Source organism: Lithobates pipiens, unplaced genomic scaffold (assembly GCF_037356315.1).
Source record: "Lithobates pipiens isolate NorthernLeopardFrog02 unplaced genomic scaffold, aLitPip1_a1.2 Scaffold_13, whole genome shotgun sequence".
NCBI lineage: Eukaryota > Metazoa > Chordata > Amphibia > Anura > Ranidae > Lithobates > Lithobates pipiens.
The window spans coordinates 411,246,871-411,268,005 of NW_027507718.1; the positions used below are offsets into that span (position 1 = coordinate 411,246,871).

A 21,135-nucleotide genomic window follows, 5' to 3' on the forward strand; every position below is an offset into this window, starting at 1 on the left:
TAAATTGACAAAAGAGCTGTGGTTAGTTCTCCAAGATGTTTAAAATAAACTACCTGTCAAGTTCCTTCAAAAACTGTGTGCAAGTGTACCTAGAAGAATTGATGCTGTTTTGAAGGCAAATGTTGATTTACTCATTTACTTTCCAATTTGTTATCTGATAAATAGGGATGAGCTTCGTGTTCGAGTCGAACTTACGTTCGACTCGAACATTGGCTGTTCGGCCGTTCGGCGAATTCCGAACGTTTGGGCCGTTCGCGTCAAAATTCGAGTGGCGCGCGCGCGGACCACAATGCACTGCGGTGGCGCAGTGCATTGCTGGCTCATGATTGGCCAAGCATGCACTGTGACCCCGCATGCTTGGCCAATCGTAGCGCCAGCAGCGAGGAGAGCCATGATTGGCCACAGGCATCCTGCCTGTGGCCAATCATAGCTCAGGCTGTGTAGTGCACGCCCCACACTATATAAGGCCGCCTTTGAGGCGGCCTCGTGTAGTGTGTTAGCATCTGAAGCAGTGGGTGTTCTGTGTACCTTCAACACAGTACACACCGATCGTTTTTGGCTGATTTCCTATCTTGCTGCTGTGTAGTGGTTGTTGTCTGTGCCCTGACTGCAGTATACACCACTATATTCACCTCACCTATATAGCTAGTGATCTAGCTTTAACCACTTAACAACTGCCCATTGCCGATTAACGGCTTCAGGGCGGTTGTTTAACTCTGAGAGGCCGTTAATTAACGGCCTCCCAGAATTCTGCTCTCGCGCGCCCCCTGGGGCGCGCACTCGAGAGCATCCGTGACCGCCGGGTCCACAGGACCCGGCGCATCACGGATCACGGTAAACGGCCGCTCGTCGCGGCCGTTTACCACGTGATCGCTCCGCCATTACTCTGGAGTACCCCCCAATACTCTGCAGTACCCTGCTATTACTCTGTAGTACCCTGCCAATACCCCGCCAATACTCTGCAATACCCTTCCATAAATTGCCATACCCAGCCATACTCGGAGATACCCAGCCATACTCGGTGATACCCTGAAATACCCAGCCATAGACGCCCCCCACCCCTCACCACCCTCCGGTGCTTCTACCAACTCGCCAGTACGATCAAAGCCAGAATCTTTTTTTTATTTTTTATTTCAGGCTTCCCAGCCTAGAGGTGAGATGTGGGGTCATATTGACCCCCAGATTTCACTGTAAAGAGGACCTGTCACCCCATATTCCTATTACAAGGGATGTTTACATTCCTTGTAATAGGAATAAAAGTGATCAAAAATATATTTTTGGGGGAAAAAATGTCAAACTAAAATAAATAAAGTAAAATGAACAATAAAAAAAAAAAAAAAATTTTAAAGCGCCCATGTCCCCATGTGCTCGCATGCAGAAGCGAATGCATGCGTAAGCCCCGCCCACATATGAAAACGGTGTTCAAACCACACATGTGAGGTATCGCCGAGAACGTTAGAGCGAGAGCAATAATTCTAGTCCTAGACCTCCTCTGCAACTCAAAACATGTAACCAGTAAAAAAAAAATTAAGCGTCGCCTATGGGGATTTTTTAAGTAGCGACGTTTGGCGCCATTCCACGGGCATGTGCAATTTTGAAGAGTGACATGTTTGATATCTATTTACTCAGCATAACTTCATCTTTCACTTTATGCAAACATTGGGCTAACTTTACTGTTTTTTTGTTTGTTTTTTAAGCACAAAACTGTTTTTTCCCCCCAAAAAACGCGTTTAAAAAATTGCTGTGCAAATACCGTGTGAGATAAAAATTTGCAACGACCACCATTGTATTCTCCAGGGTCTTTTGGTATGCATATGCTGTGTGTGTGAAATAACCTGATAATGTGACAATTTTGTGGAAAAAAAAAAAAAAAGGAAATAGGCCGTCAGTACTTCAGGTGTGATCAATTTTCAGATATTGGCACCATAGCTTGTGGACTCTATAACTTTCACAAAGACCAAATAATATCCACCAATTTGTACTTATTTTTACCAAAGATATGTAGTAGTATGAATTTTGGCCAAAATTTATGAAGAAAAAATTACTAATCTGCTAAATTTTATAACAGAAACGAAGAAAAATTCATTTTTTCGCAGAATTTTCGGTCTTTTTTCTTTTATAGCACAAAAAATAAAAAACTGAGAGGTGATTAAATACCACCAAAAGAAAGCTCTATTTGTGTGAAAAAAAGGACAAACATTTCCTATAGGTCCAGTGTTGCATGACTGAGTAATTGTCATTCAAAATGTGAGGGCACCGAAAGCTGAAAATTGGTCTGGTTATTAAGGGTGTTTAAGTGCCCAGTGGTCAAGTGGTTAATAATAGAGCTTGCAGTCAGTAGTGTTAGGAGATAGTGCGTGCTGTCTGCGTGCTCTGTACCCAGTACATACCGCTATAATATAGGGCAGGCCCCTACTTTCAAACATCCAACTTACAAACATCTCCTACTTGCAAACGCAAGGAGACAGCAGCAAGTGAGATGAAAAAAGATGGACGACAAAACAAATTATACAGGGGTGATAACCCTTCCCTATGTTTTCCAAAAAGCTTAAAAATAGTTTGTTTGACTGGAGCTACACTTTAAAAATGTACCGGTTGAAAATTACAAACAGATTCAACTCAACACAACAAACCTACACAGTCCCTGTCTTGTTTGCACCGCCTGTATACTGCTGTTCTGAGTATATAGGGCCTGGGGGCCACACGCATTTCCTTTTTTTAATATGGGTACGGGGTTCCCCTTAATATGCGTACAAGACCCAAATAGGCTGGTAATGGGCAGGGAGGGCTACCCATGCCATTTTTCTCAATGATTTTCAACCATATTGCAGGAACCAGATATAACATTAAAACCGCAAGCAGTTTTAAATGGTGTTATTTCTGTTTAATGTCATTTTGTGCAGGGACTGTTCCAAACACGGGAAACACGTGGCACTTCACAGGCATACTACAGACACCCCCCAGGCACCATATTTAAAGGAATATTTCACCTTTTTTTTTCACTTTAATCGTCATTAAAATCAGTGCTCCCGCCAAAACGGCAGTTTTTAAAACTTTTTTTTGCAGTGACCCATGTCCCCTGAGGCAGGAGGCAGGTCCCCAAACCCTTTTTAGGACACTATCTTGCATATTAGCCGTTAAAATTAGCACTTTCCATTTCGAACGTTCGAGTCCCATAGACTTCAATGGGGTTCTAACGTTCGTTTCGAACGCGGGGGTCGTTCGCAAGTTCTGGTGCGAACCGAACCGGGGGGTGTTCGGCTCATCCCTACTGATAAAACAAAACTATCGACACTTCTATTTTACACAAGTCCATCAAGTTCAACCTATGTGTGTGATTATATGTCAGTATTACATTGTATATCCCTGAATGTTGCGGTCGTTCAGGTGCTTATCTAAAAGTTTCTTGAAAGTATCAATGCCCCCCGCTGAGACTACCGCCTGTGGAATTGAATTCCACATCCTTGCCGCTCTTACAGTAAAGAACCCTCTACGTGGGAGGGATGCGGGGCGTGACCGGATGCAGAGGGAGGAGGCTGCGTGCGTGTGAGTGAGCGGTGTCTCGCTCTCCTCCCCATGCGATCGTACTAAGCGTTTCCTTCCCCCACCACCCCCGCTGCTTACGGACGGATGGCGCCCGGAACCGCAGACTTTAAGCCGCACGGACTTTAAGCTGCACGGATGTCCCTTCTGTCTCTGCCGGCCGCTTCGTTGTGCGGCGGAACCCGCGACCCGGAGAGGGGGGTCAGCCCTATTGCCTACCTCGTGTGAAGCACCTGAGATCAGAGAGCTGTGAGTGGAGAGGCTGAGGAATATACACCGAGCGATCAGGGTGGCTGCATGCTCTTTGCACACTCTCTGCTGAGGGGAGAAGGAGAGGAGACAGGACTGGAGCAACAAACAAAATGCAGACGAGCGTAAAGGAAGGGTGAGAAACAGCTGAGGAGAGGAAAGCTTCTTGTATAAATCTTCCTGTATAATAGGGTGGTGAGTCAGTATTTTTCAATGAACATTGCAAGATAAATTAAATTGTATACTTATGGAAGGACGTGGAATAGCTGTTATAACTCCCACCCTATATATTGATCTTTTTCTCTTCCCTCTCCCCCCTGCTCCAACCCAGATAGTTAAGTGGACTGTTTGAGAAATAACGTGAAGACCTGAGGGTTTTTTTTTTTTTTTTTTTTGCTTCATGGTTGTCTGGAGGAGTTGTTAACCCACTATAAAGAACCTATTGGGAGGTATAGACGCTGAGCGGAGCTGCTGCTGTTAAGTCTATATTTCTCTCTTTGGACGCTGTTCCTCCCCAGAGTTTGGTTGTTGCTGGGACTGCACAATATTGTACGGAAACCATCTAGCAGTTTAAAGCTCGTCAGACCTTTAAAAGTACCTCTCACATACCTGCTTGTTTGCTTCTCCCTTTTTTATATATTTATTTTTATTTTTTTTATTTTTTTTTTCTTCTCAGCTAGGCAACTAAAGTCTCTATTCAAGAGAACAATATAAAGAACTGTATCGTATGTACTGGAGGAGTTAAAAACCTATGATGAAAAATTGCTTTCCTCTACAGTATTGATGATTATTACAGCCTACCAGGCAAATTAGCCAGTGTCTTTATTTTTCCTGCCTTGGTGTAGAGCTAGAGTCGCCATGCCGTCGCATCGTGCGACTAAAGCAAGTCAGGCAGCTGCGGCTGCGAAACTTGAGAAATACGCCCACAATCCGAGTCAGGGGCTTGGCCAGACCTCCCCGAAGGGTATTCAACAAGGACTGCAAAATCAAACTAATAGACTGTCAGGTGCCAAGGGCACGAGGAAAAGCCATGGGTTAAACTACCCTGGGACGGGATTGGTAGGAGGTGAAGATATGGAAAACATCCCAGGCCAGGCCACAGTTGCAATCTTGGAAGGAGCATCTGCTCCGGTTGAAGAGGGGGCTCGGGGAGGGGTGGAGCTGGAACCAGAGCCAACACTAAAAGAAGTCTTGATGGCAGTTAACTCATGTAAAGAGTCCCTGGGAGGGGTGAATGTACAACTCATCTCCATCCAGGAGGAACTGTCCTATGTCAGACAAGATATTCAAAAAATCCAAGAAAGGACTGCAGCGTTGGAGGGCCGGATTGGTCAGGTTGAAGATGATCTGGACCCTCTGATACGAGTAGTTAAGACTATGCAAGAACAGTTAACCAGACAGGAATCCAAACTGGATGAAATGGAGAATAGGATGAGGAGGAAAAATATTCGGATAGTGGGCTTACCGGAACAATGTGAAGGACCGGACCCGATAGCCTTTTTAGTGAAATGGTTTGGAGAGGTGTTTGGTCAAGATACATTTTCACCATTTTTAGCTATTGAAAGGGCACACAGGGTCCCTGCAAGACCCCCACAACCTAGTGCCCCTCCAAGACCAATCCTGGCCAAATTATTGTTCTATAAAGATAAAGAAACTATTACACGTAAAGCCAGAGAGATGGGTAAGATTGCATATAATGGCTCTCGAGTGTCGATTTTTCCAGACTTTTCGCCAGACTTGCAAAGGAGGAGAGCTAAATTTGGGGAAGTAAAATATAAACTCCGCCAGAAGAATGTGACTTACGCTTTGCTATATCCAGCAAGGTTGCGATTAAATACACCTGGAGGCCCTATGATATTTGACAGCCCTAGAGGGGTTGAGGAGTGGTTGGAGTCCCATTCTTAGTGACTATGGTGCTGATGGACTGACGATTTTTCTCCTTATTTTTTTTTCTGTTTTCCCCCCTCTCCCTTCCCCCCCTTTGTTTGGGGGGGGAGAGGGGGGAGAACGGTGGGTCGCTTGTTGGTGTGGGGGGGGGAGGGAGGCGAGGGCAAAAAGAAAAAGCTGTTTCCATTATTCGTGATGGGGGAGGGAGCGGGAGGGCGAGATAGAGAAGAAGGGGAGTGACGAACATTGTGCCCCTTTATATGGGGGGGTGGGTGGTTTGCTTTCCCCAAATGTGTATTGCGTGGGATATATTGGATGTTTGGAGGGTTTCAGGGGTGGGGAGAGAGAGATGGGGACGAGGGAGGAAAGGAACCCACGGTAGAAGGGGGAGTGAAGTTTTCGTATGGGAAGGTCACAATAGAAGGCCCCAGGGGGTGCCTAGAGAGGCAATGGGAGAAGTGTGTGGGTTGAATGGTGAGTGTGATTGGAGGAATGAGGGGGGGAGGAGCATAAGGGAGGAGGGTTATATAGGATGTAGGAAAGGAGGGAGGAAGCACACTTTAGGCGCACTATATAATGAACACCTAAACACAGGGAAACGATGGGTAAGAGACAACCACATAAAATTGAGTGTTAAAAATGGAGTACACTTTAAGAGCACTGTATAATGAGTATTTAACTATAAGGAAACAAGGGGTAAGAGATAACCACACAAAGTTGAGTGTTAAAGATGGGGTATATGAATTGTGTAATAAGGATGATCACTAGAACGTGTAATGAGTGAACCCACAGTGTTAAAGGGGGAAAGTTTTATTGTGTATTCTTGGAATGTAAGAGGTATGGGAGACCCAAGGAAGAGGATGGCGGTCAGGTCAATAGCAAAGTCACAAGGGGTAACATTTTTATGTTTACAGGAGACACATTTCACAAATGTTTCCAGCTTACAGTTAAATTGGGGTGAATACCCTAATCAATATCACTCGATACATACCTCCTTTTCTAGGGGGGTTAGCACTTTGATTAAAGTAGGGACACCTTTTAATTGTTTTCAGGTCAAGGTTGATGAACAGGGGAGGTATGTTTTTTTATATGGTAAGATAGGGGAAAAGGTTTTGATTTTGGCTAATATTTATATACCGCCGCCCTCTTCCATGGATATTCTATATGCATTGGTTGAGTTTGTGTTGGATAAACCGGGGGTCCCACTGATGATAGTAGGGGATTTTAATATGGTTATTGATAAAGCATTAGACAGATTCCCCAAGGGGAGGACACAACAAGGAAGTACAACGGAAAATCGTTTTTTACAGTTTATGGGAGAAATGGGATTGAAAGACCTCTGGAGAATCCAGAATCCACTAGCCCGGTCATTTTCGTGTCTTTCCGCTTCACATTCAACCCTGTCAAGGATAGATATGTTCCTAGGGAACGATGAGGCAGTGGGATTAGTAAGTAAAATAAAATATATGCCAAGGAGTCTCTCTGATCACTCGGCAATGATGGCCTCCCTGGAGATGGAGAAGGGAAATCAGCAACGAGGGTGGAGATTTAGTCCCCTATGGTTGGAGCTTATGGGAGAACCAAAAGACTTACTTGATGCATTAAAGGAATACGTTGACTGGAATACAGATACGGCCTCGCAGGGGATGGTGTGGGATACATTAAAAGCCTACCTTCGAGGTCTCCTGATACAGCAGATCTCTAAAATAAAAAAACAGTCGGGGGAAAGGGAGGAAGTAGCCCTAAGGAGAGTGGCGAAGTTAGAAATCCAGTATATAAATGCTCCAACAATTGATAATCAGAGACAATGGTTGAGTGCCCAGCAGGAATACCGTCACATAATACTGGAGAAAGCTGAAAATAAATATATATTTCAAAAACAACAAGTATTTGGAGAAGGTGAAAGGGTTGGTCGGATGCTAGCGCATTTAGTAAAAACAAACTCGTCACCCTCCATGGTAACAAGGATCAGAATGGTAGAGGGTGGGATATCCACAAATGGAATAGAAATATTGGAGATATTTAGAACTTATTATGAGGATTTATACCACTCGAACCAGGATGAGAAGGGGGAAGAAATGGACACATTTTTTAGTGGGCTGACAATACCTCACCTCTCTAGGGAAGATAGGGATATACTCGACGGCCCGATAACGATAGAAGAGATCCGGAGCATCGTGCAGGAAATGGCAGGTCAAAAAGCTCCAGGCCCAGATGGCCTCCCGGTGGAGGTCTATCGCCACCTTGGCGAGGTGTTACTGCCTGAATTGTTAAAAGTTTTTAACTGGGCACTACAAACAGGAGAGCTTCCGTCTTCAATGATGGAATCAATCATAATAGTGATACCGAAAGAAAATAAAGATCCCCTCAACCCCTCGTCATATAGACTTATCTCTTTGTTGAATTTGGACGTAAAGATCCTAGCAAAGGTCTTGGCAGCTAGATTAAATAAAGGGATAGAAAACCTTATCCACCCTGATCAATCAGGTTTTATTCTGGGTAGATCCACAAGTATAAACATAAGGAGGGTTTTCTTAAACCTTCAAATTCCAGTGGATGGTGAGGGCCAGAGAGCCGTCCTATCTTTAGATGCTGCCAAGGCCTTTAATACCATAGAGTGGAGCTACTTGTGGAGGGTCTTGAGGGAATTTCAGGTGGGCCCTGTATTTATAAAGTGGGTGAAAATGCTATATGGGTCCCCGGAAGCACGGATAAGAATAAACAATGGTAGTTCGGCAGGGATCCAGTTGAAGAGGGGAACGAGACAGGGGTGTCCCCTGTCCCCTCTCTTGTTTGCCATGGCAATTGAACCCCTGGCCATATCCCTTAGATCAAATATCGGGATAAAGGGATTTAGGAGAGGAGATGAGGAAGAAAAAATAGTGCTATTTGCAGACGATCTTCTCCTGCTTCTTGGGGATGTCCAGCATTCTATTGGGGAGGTAATGTGTAGAATTAAAGATTTTGGACATCTTGCAGGATTAAAGATAAATTGGGAGAAATCCTGTATATTGCCTATTGATCCCCTGAACAGTCCTCTACCTTCTGAAGCTGCACATATTCAGATAGTGACACAAATGAAATATCTAGGTATATATATTACTAAAGACCCCAAACAATATATAGTGGACAATCTGGCCCCTTTGCTATGTAAACTTAAATATAAAATCAATATCTGGAAGAGATTACCTCTATCAGCAGCAGGCCGATGTAACCTAATTAAAATGATAGTTCTACCACAACTCCTATATGTTCTACACAACTCTCCAGTATGGATCCACAAAAAATGGTTTTATAAGGTGGATTCCATATTTAGAGAATTGATTTGGAAAGGGGGTCAAGCACGTATTGGTTTAAAAACGTTACAACTCCCCAGTGATGGAGGGGGAGTTGCTCTCCCACATCCATTTAACTATTTTTTAGCGGCCCAGTTACAACATCTGGTGGGAGCGGACCTAGAGGAGGGAGGATGGAAAAAGAAAACTTCTCTTGAACAATATCTAGGTAGACCATTGATAGTGACACTAGAGGCAGGGACTCACATACGAGATGTTCCTACCCTGGGGCTTATGATAAAGGTATGGGAGGTAACTAAAAAAGTAATGGGATATAAGGGATTTACGGAGTATTCTCCCCTTTGGGATAACAATAACCTAGACGAAATACAGAAAATAGGACAAATAAGGGAATGGGAAAGGAAAGGCATAAAATGTATTCATCAGATTTACCAGAATGGTAACCTGAAACAATTTCAAGAGTTAAGAGACCAGTTTGCTATTCCGAGGAAGTCTTTTTTTAGATATTTACAGATTAGACATGCGTTGGGAAAACAGTTCGGGGAAGAGGCAATAAGATGGTGTGAGATACCAGCAATTAAAAACATACTACGAGCAAAATCAGGGAAAGGGTTAATATCTAATGCCTATGTAAATTTGTGTAGGAAGACCCAGGTAAGAGGGCAGGAGCAAACGAATAGGGGAAAATGGGAGGGAGATGTGGGGAGCATCTCGGAAGATCATTGGGATTCTTGAGTTGGCACCTTGGGTGTCCATTTCCCCCTCCCAAAAACTTTCTCACTTGTTTTTGTTGTATAGAGCATATTACACCCCCAAGAGGCTCTTTTTGTTTGGTAGAAGGCGCGATGCGGCTTGCCCTAGGTGTGGAAGGAATGAGGCAGATATGATACACATGTTTTGGAGATGCCCCAAGCTATACCGCTATTGGAGAGAGGTAGGGACGATAATTAATCAGGTATTCGAGATAGAAGTAGAAATGGAACCAATAGGGTGTGTGTTGGGGTGGACTGATGGGGGTGGTGATCCCAAAGATAGCAAACTGGCGAAAATAAGGTCCCTTTTTCAAGCTAGGAAATTGATAGCCCAGAAGTGGCAGTCCCCAACACCCCCTACTAGTAGAGAGTGGGTACAGAATATGAATAGGGTTATTCCTAAGGAAAGGGTTGCCTATATAAGACAGGGTGGCATCAAAAAATTTGACAGGATTTGGAAGATGTGGTATGAGAAAATGAATGAAGGGGTTTACATTTAAAAAGAGGAATAGTAGCTTGTCAAGGAATAGTGGGAGAAGTGTGCTTGAATGAGGGGGGGAGTGGTTGCGTAAGGAAGAGTGTAAGGAGTGGATGTGACTGAGTGGGGGAATGAGATGAATGTGGGGAATGGTAGGATGTAAAAGGGCTATATGTAATATGTATGACATTTTGGTTTTATATGATAAGGTTGTATGTAATGTTATGTTTAAAATGGGAAAGAAAATTAATAAAGAGATAAAGTTTAAAAAAGAACCCTCTACGTAGTTTAAGGTTAAACCTCTTTTCTTCTATTTTTAATGAGTGGCCATGGGTCTTGTTAAACTCCCTTCTGCGAAAAAGTTTCATCCCTATTGTAGGGTCACCAGTACGGTATTTGTATATTGAAATCATATCCCCTCTCAAGTGTCTCTTCTCCAGAGAGAATAAGTTCAGCGCTCGCAAACTTTCCTCATAACTAATATCCTCCAGACCCTTTATTAGCTTTGTTGCCCTTCTCTGTACTCGCTCCATTTCCAGTACATCCTTCCTGAGAACTGGTACCTAGAACTGGACAGTATACTCTAGGTGCAGATGGACCAGAGCCTTGTAGAGCAGGAGAATAATCGTTTTATCTCTGGAGTTGATCCCCTTTTTAATGTATGCCAATATTCTGTTTGCCTTGTTAGCAGCATCTTGGCAGTCCATGCCATTGCTGAGCCTATCATCTACTGGGACCCCCAGGTCCTTTTCCATCCTAGATTCCCCCAGAGGTTCTCTCCCCCCCCCCCCCCCAGTGTATAGATTGCATTCATATTTTTGCCACCCAAATGCATTATTTTACATTTTTCTACATTGAACCTCATTTGCCATGTAGTTGCCCACCCCATTAATTTGTTCAGATCTTTTTGCAAGGTTTCCACATCCTGCGGAGAAGCTATTGCACAGCTTATCGTCTGCAAATACAGAGATTGAACTGTTTACCCCATCCTCCGGGTCATTTAGGAACAAATTAAATAGGATTGGTCCCAGCACAGAATCATGGGGGACCCTACTACCCACCCCTGACCATTCCGAGTACTCCCCATTTGTCACCACCCTCTGAACTCGCCCTTGTAGCCAGTTTTAAATCCATGTACTCACCCTATGGTCCATGCCAACGGACCTTATTTCCAGATACACAACGTCTACAGGCCTTCCTTTATCTAGATGGCAACTCACCTCCTCATAGAAGGTTAATAGATTGTTTTGGCAAGAACGATTCTTCATCAATTAATGCTAATTACTGCTAATGATACCGTTCTCATTACTAAAATCTTGTATATAGTTCCTTATCATGCCCTCCAAGAGTTTACAAAAAAACCAAAACCACATGAAAGCAAACTCTGAAAATACTTTTCTGAAAGTATTCTTAATTTACAGCATTTTTTCGCACCTGACTAAAAACATTTGCATACTACTGTAGAATAACACTAATCCTTCATTAAAGGATAAGTTCACCTTTTGTAAGATGTTACATGTTACCTGTATTTAGGGTGTAACATGTTATTTGGAGCAGTCCCCCACACCCCCCTCATGACACTGGGTGCGGGATCCTCTCCCAGACAGAGGTGTTGAGTATAACAATATTAGCTCTGATTTCCTCGAATTCACCAACTCAGATGTAGAATCAGTGTGAATTATGATGGGTTCATCATTGTCATGATACCATGGGAAACTGAGGAAGCCTCTGTTGTCTTCTCAAACAAAGAAACTATGGAACGTTTGCTGAATGTCAACCATAACAGTAACTGGTTCTTGGCTGAAATAGATCAAAACTCCTATATCTTTTTTGTTCAGATTAGGCCAGAGAAAGACATTGCTGAGGGAAATACCTGCATATTGTGCACTTAAAGTGAGGACCACCCTGATCTGATCTGGCTCTTGCAAACACCTTCTACATAAAGTGAACTCCGATTTCTGTTCAGGGTATGCTGTAAAGAAGTAAATCGTGCTTTTTCATGCTGACTATTATTTGGTAGTTTCCTTCTTGAAGTACGAAATGGTAGTAGTGCTACCCAGCTTTTGGAATTGTCCTGATAGAACCTCTTAAGCCCCATACACACTATCATATTTCCTGCTGATTTTTTCCTTCAGATTTACCAAAACCATATAATATGAGGTCAAACCTTAGGAGTTTCAATATGTATGCAATCAGGCAGGCCCTTGCACTACATGGTTTTGGTAAATCTGAAGACAAAAATCAGCAGAAAATCTGATAGTGTGTATATGGCTTTAGTCATCGTTTTAGGAATTCCTTGTTTTCCATAGTAGCTGACAGCTCATTGTCTTTAGTTGTTACTGTGAGCTTTGTCATTATCATTCCAGAAATAAAGGGCTTTGTTATTGCCTTGTACATGCCTTTACTGTAAGGTCTTTCATTGACATGTAGTGATGTGAGATAAGTCTGATAAGCCTCGCTGTAAAGGGGTAGGATGTCCAAACCATCTTAAGTAATGACTCTTAATTGAAAGAACTATGACTTCTTTCTAAAGTGTTCCTACACTGCAGGGCTCCTAGCATTGAGAAGAAGCACAGTAACTACCGGTATATGTGGAAATCTCTTGTCTACTATCGTCTCTTTCAGCCACTAACCATAGCTCATGACCATTAGGATGTAATGTAGGCTAACTAGTGACCCCGAAGCCTTATATGAAATCTCAGCTCATGCTTTCCAGCCCCAATCCTGTGCAATGTTTTTAAAATATTGGACCCACTCCCCAAATGAACCTTCATCCTTTGTTTTCATCACAAGATCCCATAGTGACGATTAAATATGATATTTGTACAACAAAAATGTATCTTGAACGCAGAATATGGTAAAACATTGATAAGAAACTAAGAGGTGTTACTGAGTAATATCAGTTTTGCTTTATATATAATGAATATAGTACAAATATGAATTTCTGATTGAAGGCGTTTTTCAGTACACACAAAACCTAAAAACAATAATGTATGCATGCTGTAAATTAACCTGTTAACAAAATCCTGTTGTACTAACACCATAATTGTATGTACCTCTTACTGGTTTCCTGTGCAGTGTCATCTATGTTAGGCCTCACTCTACTCAATATGTATAATGTCCTCTATGTTCGACCTCGCTCTTCACAATAGGACAATTTTGTGCTGATACAATTATGAATAAAAGAAATGAATCTAAAGACTACAAATGTGCAGCATATACAGTAAAAGCAGCATAAAGATTGTGCTTTAATAAATTAATTTTCAGTTACTAAGAACTTCATATCAAATCATTACAATGAAAGCATCCAGTACAGCTGGTAAAGTATTTTGATCCAAGCTACCTAATTATTACCTAAGTATTCAATGATATCATACACATACATGAGAGCTTTAGATGCTGCCTGCATATTACAATCTCACTGTACAATTCACTAAATTGTGATAGGATAATGTCATTTCCAAGGTTTTTTAATCCGAGGTGAACCATATTTTAATGGAATTTCATACTGAATAATCTAATTATAACTGTATTGAAAGAAAACTTCACATGTGCTTTTTGTATGGAAACTAATATGATCAATGTAATGAATTCTACTATTTCGCTTCCAGTTTGTACTGGATGCAGCAACGTCTACTGCATATTAAAAAGAACATATAGCCAAGGAAAGCAATGTAACATGGTCCAGATTCCCAGTCTATGGCACATGTATCTCAGGAAGTTCTTCCCTCTTTTAAGTCCTATTAACCAACAAGCTACATTAATGAATGAAAATTACTCACATTTAATTAAAATCAACAGCGCAGTGTATAAACGAGCATCGCGCTCGTGTCAGATGTCACTTCTGGAGAGAGGCATACGGACACTGGAAGTGATGTCTGACACGAGCGCAATGCTCGTTTATACACTGTGCTATTTATTTTTATTAAATGTGAGTAATTTTCTGGCTTAATAAATTCAGCAAACTGGTTTTAAATACTACACCTAGTACGGCTCTCTCTCTAACTATCTATACTGAGTGCCTCTACGGGGCTTAGGGACCCACCCCCCAGAAGGGAATAGAGTGACCACTGCTGACATCCGATACTGCCATACAGGAGGAGCACGTTGGATCAATTTCTGTTCATTTCCTATATGCTGTTTACCTTAGCCCTTGTACACACGGTTGGAGATTCCTATCGGACCGTTTTGTTGGATATTCCAACTGTGTGTGGTCTGCATCGGACTGTTTCCGTCGGAATATCCGACGGACCAAGTTTTCCAACTTGCCGGTAAAATTTTCCGATAAAATGCTCCTATCGGACATACTCCGATCATATGTAGCCTACTCCGACAGACAAAGTGCCACGCATGCCCAGATCAAATTCCTAGGCCAAAGCTATTGGCTACTAGCCTGAACGTAGTCCCGTCGTAATGAAATAACGTCATCACCTTATGTACAATCGGATTTTCCGACAACTTAGTCCGACCGTGTGTATGCAACATCACTATCGGACCTCTTCCGGAATTAATCCGTCGGAATTACTCTGACGGATTTGGTAGTCGGAATCTCCAACCGTGTGTACAAGGGCTAACAGCAGTAAGGTAATTACCCACTATATTTCACGGGTGTTACCGACACGAAGGATCACTCGTCACATTATCACCAGATGTGATTTATTTAAGAAATCTTCACCTGCTGTTCCCATAAGAACTTTCACTTCAGTTGCCCTTTTGCACTTTGGACTTTGATTTATGTCCATACACTTACATATTTTTTGATTATTATATGTTCTTTAGTGGTTATTGTTTTTGAGATAAAAGTTAGTATTTTATGAATTAAGATTTTTATTCACTACAGTCACTTTTTTTTATTACTCTTGTGCATCATTAATAGTTGCATGATATTCATATTACCACGTTAGCACTTTATGCACTTTATGCATATGAATTTGCACTTAGTATATGTCTTTTTATATATTTATTTGATCTTCACATAGGAGATACGGAGAGAGATACACTGTTGTTATATTATATATAGCACTTGTTTATCACAAGATTTATTATTGCTAGGAGCGCAACACCACTTTTCTTTATCAACTTCATAGATAGCTTCTGATGGTCAGGAACACCTATTACCAGCCCTTGAAAAGCCCTCAAGGTTTGGGAGAGAACTGGGCTGTGTATGACCACCTTTAGAAAAAAAAAAATGCAGGGCTTGTTTACACCATCGGTGATGTGGTGCGTTTCTCAGTGCAGTCAAATTGCAAGGTCTGACAAAAACATTATTTTTAATGCTGTCAGTTCACACTGATGTCCTGCATTGGTATGTGCCAAAAAATAGTAAAGATTTAATTTAGTGTTAAAGTGGTAGTAAAGTCCCCTTTGTGATTTTTACCTACAGGTAAGCCTATAATAAGGCTTACCTTTAGGTAAAATTAATATCTCCCGCACACATGCGTGGGAGTGACATCATCACGGCTCTGGCCACTCACAAAGATGGAGTCTGTGAACCCAGAAAGAAAGATGGAAGCCCTCTCATCGGTGACAGGGCTTCGTTTTAAGGTAAGTATTTCATAATGTGCTAGTATGCGATGCATACTAGCACATTATGCTATTATTTTGCAGGGACAAGTTTTTTTTTATTGCAGCGGTTTACTACCACTTTAAGTATTACAATGTACACTGAAATCAGACAGCTAGTTTAGTTCCTGCTGTGGCAATAGGCACAATGTACCTCATTATACCGTCAGCCTGCTAACAATGTGCATGTTCCTATGTTTTCCTGTGGGGGAAAAAGCCCTTAGTTTGGATGGAATTTCGGTCTTATTTATATAGTATGTAAAATGTATTGCTGTGTGTGAATAAAAGGTAATTAAAACACTGCAATGACCTCAGCGTCTGCGTGGAAGTCAGTAAACTAATAATCTGAAAATGATTAGGTTAGGAGCACAAATGACAGCACTGAGTTTTGTACTCAGGAGTTTATCAGTCTAAGGTACATGAGGCCTTAATGTTTTTCCATCTTCATCTCATAGCATTGCACTGAACAAAGAACATAAGACTGGCCAAAGATGCTTCATTTTTTTTTTTTATCAGTCGGAGGCGTCATTGAAAACAACAAGATCCCCCCATCCACACATGTGAGGTGGGTGGAGAAATCCTCCCTGCTGTGCCATTGTATTAGCTGCAGACAGTTAATAAAGCTAACATTTTCAAACAGTCCTGTTCGACAGAAGTAGATTGTTAGATTGACTTCTGTCAAGTAAGAATGACCATAGATGGATTGCAATTCAGTGAGTCCCTGCCAATCCACCTATGGGTAGCTTATCTCTCCATAGGGTAGTACCTGAAGCTGAAGATAGAAACTGATCTGTTACTATGTACAGTTGCACTTGTTTTGTCTTACCCCTATGTGTGGCTCAGGGCTGTGATTGACAGCAGGAAACCATCCAATCAACACCTTGGCTTTGGCCTTTCATATATTGCAAAAGCTGTGTCACATTGTAGCTTTTATCAGAATCATTTCGAACATGACAATTTAAGCCTGTTGGAAAACCCCCCACAACTTGTCTTCAATCATTTCCTCTTCCACATGTACATATGGTAAAAGGCAACACTGTAGAGTAGAGCCTATTGTTGGGAGTATTAGCACACTTTGAGGACCCATTCACATTTATCATGCATTGTGCTACATTCTAATATGTTTTATAGGTTTACCATTCATCTCAGGATGAGCTTGCTGGAAACTGTGCCAAAGATTAAAACACTGTGATCCAAAGAAATCTGGTATGTGAGCCATTCAGGCTTCAGAGGGTACAGGTCCTCTGTGTCCACTACTGTAAATGCTGACTTGAGAGGGAGCTTGTCCAAGCTCCTACCGACACTGAGTATAGAAGAAAATCTCCCCTTAGCCCCATATCAAAACGATCCCATAAATCTTAAAATCTTATGTGTATGGCATCCTTAGCCTGGGCTCCAACCAGACCACTCACCCAATGCATTTCATGCCCTCCTCAGGGCTTAATCATGAGGATTAAAAACACACCACACTAAATCGCAAAGATCAGATATTTTCTTAGTATTCTCCTAGGAGATCAGGTCATCTATGGGTAGCCTGTGCTAAATTTTCCTATGGCGGTGTCCATCCACAAGATTTAAGAAGGATCTACATAAATCTGTGATGAAAGAAGGACCAAGCCATAGCTGAGTTCTTCTTCTGAAAAGATATCTGCCTGGCTGTAACAAAGTCCCTCTTAATTCAGTTATTACCTGGAACAAAGATGTAGATGAAGATTTCAGATTTTTCAAATTTGAAATTTCATGTTATGGCAAAATAGTCTTATTATTATTATTCTTCACTGATAATTGCTCTTTGGAGAACACCAGTGGCAACACTTGCATTCTATTCTTGGCATTCTGTTTTTGTTCTACAGGGACAATCAAACATGAATGCGACCCAAGGTATACTTCTGCTTTCTTCTGGAGTAATACATATTAAAGATGCATAGCATGCATTATTGTGTGCTATCATGTACTTGTATTATACTTTAATGTAAGCTTTTGTAACACATTGGTTCATTAAAAGCATGAAATAAGCACACAATAGTACATGCTCATACATGTAAAAGTCCCAGTGGCAGCCTTATACATTGGTAAATTAGTAAAAGTTGGTACAAAACACTTTGTGTATGCTCTTAAAATGTAATGGCATAAAGTGATCCTTGGTATGTACAGTATGTAGACATTCTAGGGAAAATGTCTGACAAATATACACAATTTTGTCATGGTAAACTAAATAAGGACAAAAACAAAGGTTATGTATTTAACTTGTGAAGACATTTTTTATATTTAAAAGGTTGCAGGAAGTATAAACATATACAGTATAGGTGTATGGTAATACAGCTAACCCTTTCATAGTAACTCTTAGCCCTTGTACACACGATCGGAGCGTTTTGTCGGATATTCCGACTGTGTGTGGTCTGCATCGGACTGTTTCCGTCGGAATATCTGTCGGACCAAATTTTCCAACTTGCCGGAAATATTTTCCGACAAAATGCCCCGATCGGACATACTCCGATCATGTGTAGAGAATTCCGATCGGACAAAGTGCCACGCATGCTCAGATCAAATTCCTACATCAAAGCTATTGGCTACTAGCCTGAACGTAGTCCCATCGTAATGAAATTACGTCATTACGTTCTGAAAGATCGGATTTTCCAACAACTTTGTCCAACCGTGTGTATGCAACAGTTTCGGACAAGATCCGTCAGACAAAATCCGACGGATAAAATCCGACGGATTTGGTTGTCGGAATCTCCGACTGTGTGTACAAGGGCTAAGGCTGCCAGAGCATGTTGGGACTAATGACTCTACAACAGCTGGGGAGTCACAAGTTGATAAGTTGAAAATGAATGTGCTCCTGATAGAACAATGAACAAATAAATGAAAGAAAAGATGAATGAACACGTACTGGCTGCCCCTGTACCCTTCCACCCTCCTCCCTGATAATTCTCAGTGTGGCGTTCATTTACCTGAGATTCATATCTCCATTCACCAGAAGTGACATGATGTTGGAAAGGTTTCCGCCAGGACAGCAGCCACACAGCAGTACAGCAATAGCAGCGACTTCATTGAGAGAAAAGATCAAAGCCAGAAGGAAAGCCACCAGTGGCATGAGAACAAACTGACAGATGAGTGCTAGTAGGGCTCCAATGGGTCTTCTGAGATGTTCCCCTATCTGGCTGACTTCCACTGTACAGCCCAGACCCAACATGGTGACACACAGAGCCACCCCAACAAACACACTCAGAAAATGGTTCAGTGGGCTATCCCAAAAAGGAGTAGAAGTGGCTAATGGTTCGGGTAAAGCTTTCTGAAGCATAACTGCCATGCTGTTAAGTTCTGTCCTTTCATCTGCTGTAGTGTCAGTGGTGGCCACCTCCAGAGAAGAGCTTTCAAAGTTCCATAGGGAAGAGTTGAATAAATCCATTACAGTGACACTTGAGTTTTCCATTCTTGGAAGTGTGATCAGCTTTGTTCCCTTGTTTGTGAATGAACTGGGACAAGTGAAGACGAGGGGTAGGAGGAGGCAGGCTGGCCCTATCTCATCCTCAAGCAGCAGCCAGACAATAATCTGACCAGGAACAAGCTCTCTCTCCTCTATCACATCTCATGCAGCCATCCACCTCACCCTCCTTACCACACCCCCGACACAGCAGCACAAGCACACTGACAGTTGATGGTCTATCCCCGTCAATGAGCTTTTCATCCTCCCTAGTAAACGATAGTTCAGATAGAATTATTTTAGATTGCAAGATCTTAAAGGCGGCTTGGTTTGAATTGTATTGTAAATGTATTTTCTCCCTTTATTTTGTAAAACGCTGCACCAACTGTTGGCACTATATAAATCCTGTATAATAATAATAATAATAATAATAATTCTGCTCTTCCATTATTTCACATTCAAAACAATAGACATAAACCCATACCTGGAAATTTCTAGCTTACATTTATGCGGGATCACAAATTGCTCTAATTAATGTGTCTGATGTGCAGCATCTTTTCGAACAATAACTGACAAGTCCGCTATGGATTGAAGGCTATTACAGATCATTTTGTATTGCATTTGAAGATCTGGTATTGTAAGGCTCAGAGTGACACTAAGCAGGGAATGCATAAACCCAACCAGGTGGATCTGTCACTCATAAACCTATATTCAATATCAAACGCTTACAAAACAATATCTTATCTGTGCAACTAGCAGTAAAAATACGTATCATCTTTTTAAAATTTATTTTATATGTTGCTACAGTATATCAATCTATTGGGTTGTTTTTATGCAAAATAAAAGCAAAATCGAATGTAAATGAAGTATATCACTACAATATTTAATTATTAATAATAATATTATTATTATTATTAATATGAAATGTCAGCAGTGGCTTGCATGAAGCCAGCATGGTGTCATCATAAAATCGGGACAATATTCAGGATATAACTGGGGGAGAAATAGAGTAAGTGTACACAATGTATTAATAAACGTCATTATCAGCGGAAAGCCAGTGCAGTGCTGCTCTTAGCCTGGTACACACTACAGTTGCATGAGAAAAAAACTGACGCAAGGTTAGTTCAGAGATCTTCCCCACTGAGCTGCTGAGCTGTTGTGGTGTAACAGGGGGATGGCCCCCACCCCAGAACACTCTGATCAGTACTCTCTGCCTTTGGCTGAGAGCACTGATCAGGAGTCAGTCGGCTGCTAGTTTTCCAGTATGCACGTCAGACAGAAGTCGGCTGAATGCTTCTAACAGAGATCCACAGTGATTAATTTCACTTATTCATGTGAACAGTCCGTTGTGATTAGGTCTCTCATTTAATTTGTCTGTAGCAATTTGATAACTTGCCAATTGTCTGTGTAATACATCCCTTATGTGTATGCTATATTGCATACCTTGTCTTACCTATTCCTACATGCAACATACAGTGTCTTGCAAAAGTATTCACCCCCCTTGGCTTTTTACCTATTTTGTTACATTACAGTGTTCAGTTAAATATTTTTTTAATCTGAATTATATATGATGGATCAGAACACAATAGTCTAATAGTAAAATTAAAAAAATATATACATAAAACTAATTGTCAGAAATAAAAAAATGATAATTGGCATGTGCGTATGTCTTCACCCCCTTTGTTATGAAGCCCATAAAAAGCTCTGGTTAGTGAATTAGTGAAACGATGTCCACCTGTGTGCAATCTAACACATGTCACATGATCTGTCATTACATATACACACCTTTTTGAAAGGCCACAGAGGCAGCAACACCTAAGCAAGAGGCACCACTAACCAAACACTACCATGAAGACCAAGGAACTCTCCACACCAGGGACAATGTTGTTGAGAAGTACAAGCAGGGCTGGACTGGGACAGAAATTTGGCCCTGGACTTCATCCA

At 41.7% G+C, this 21,135-nt stretch overlaps 1 protein-coding gene across 1 annotated transcript in view; it reads right to left on the reverse strand.

Annotated features, from left to right (window-relative positions):
- The window catches only part of SLC10A4 (solute carrier family 10 member 4), a 50,855-nt gene extending 31,498 nt beyond the window's left edge, over positions 1-19,357 (reverse strand). The window contains exon 1 of the mRNA XM_077477522.1: positions 18,719-19,357. Within this exon, the coding sequence (XP_077333648.1) occupies positions 18,719-19,200 (482 nt within the window). The 5' untranslated portion in view covers positions 19,201-19,357. The remainder of the gene's footprint in view (positions 1-18,718) is intronic.
- Between the last annotated feature and the right edge of the window lie 1,778 nt (positions 19,358-21,135).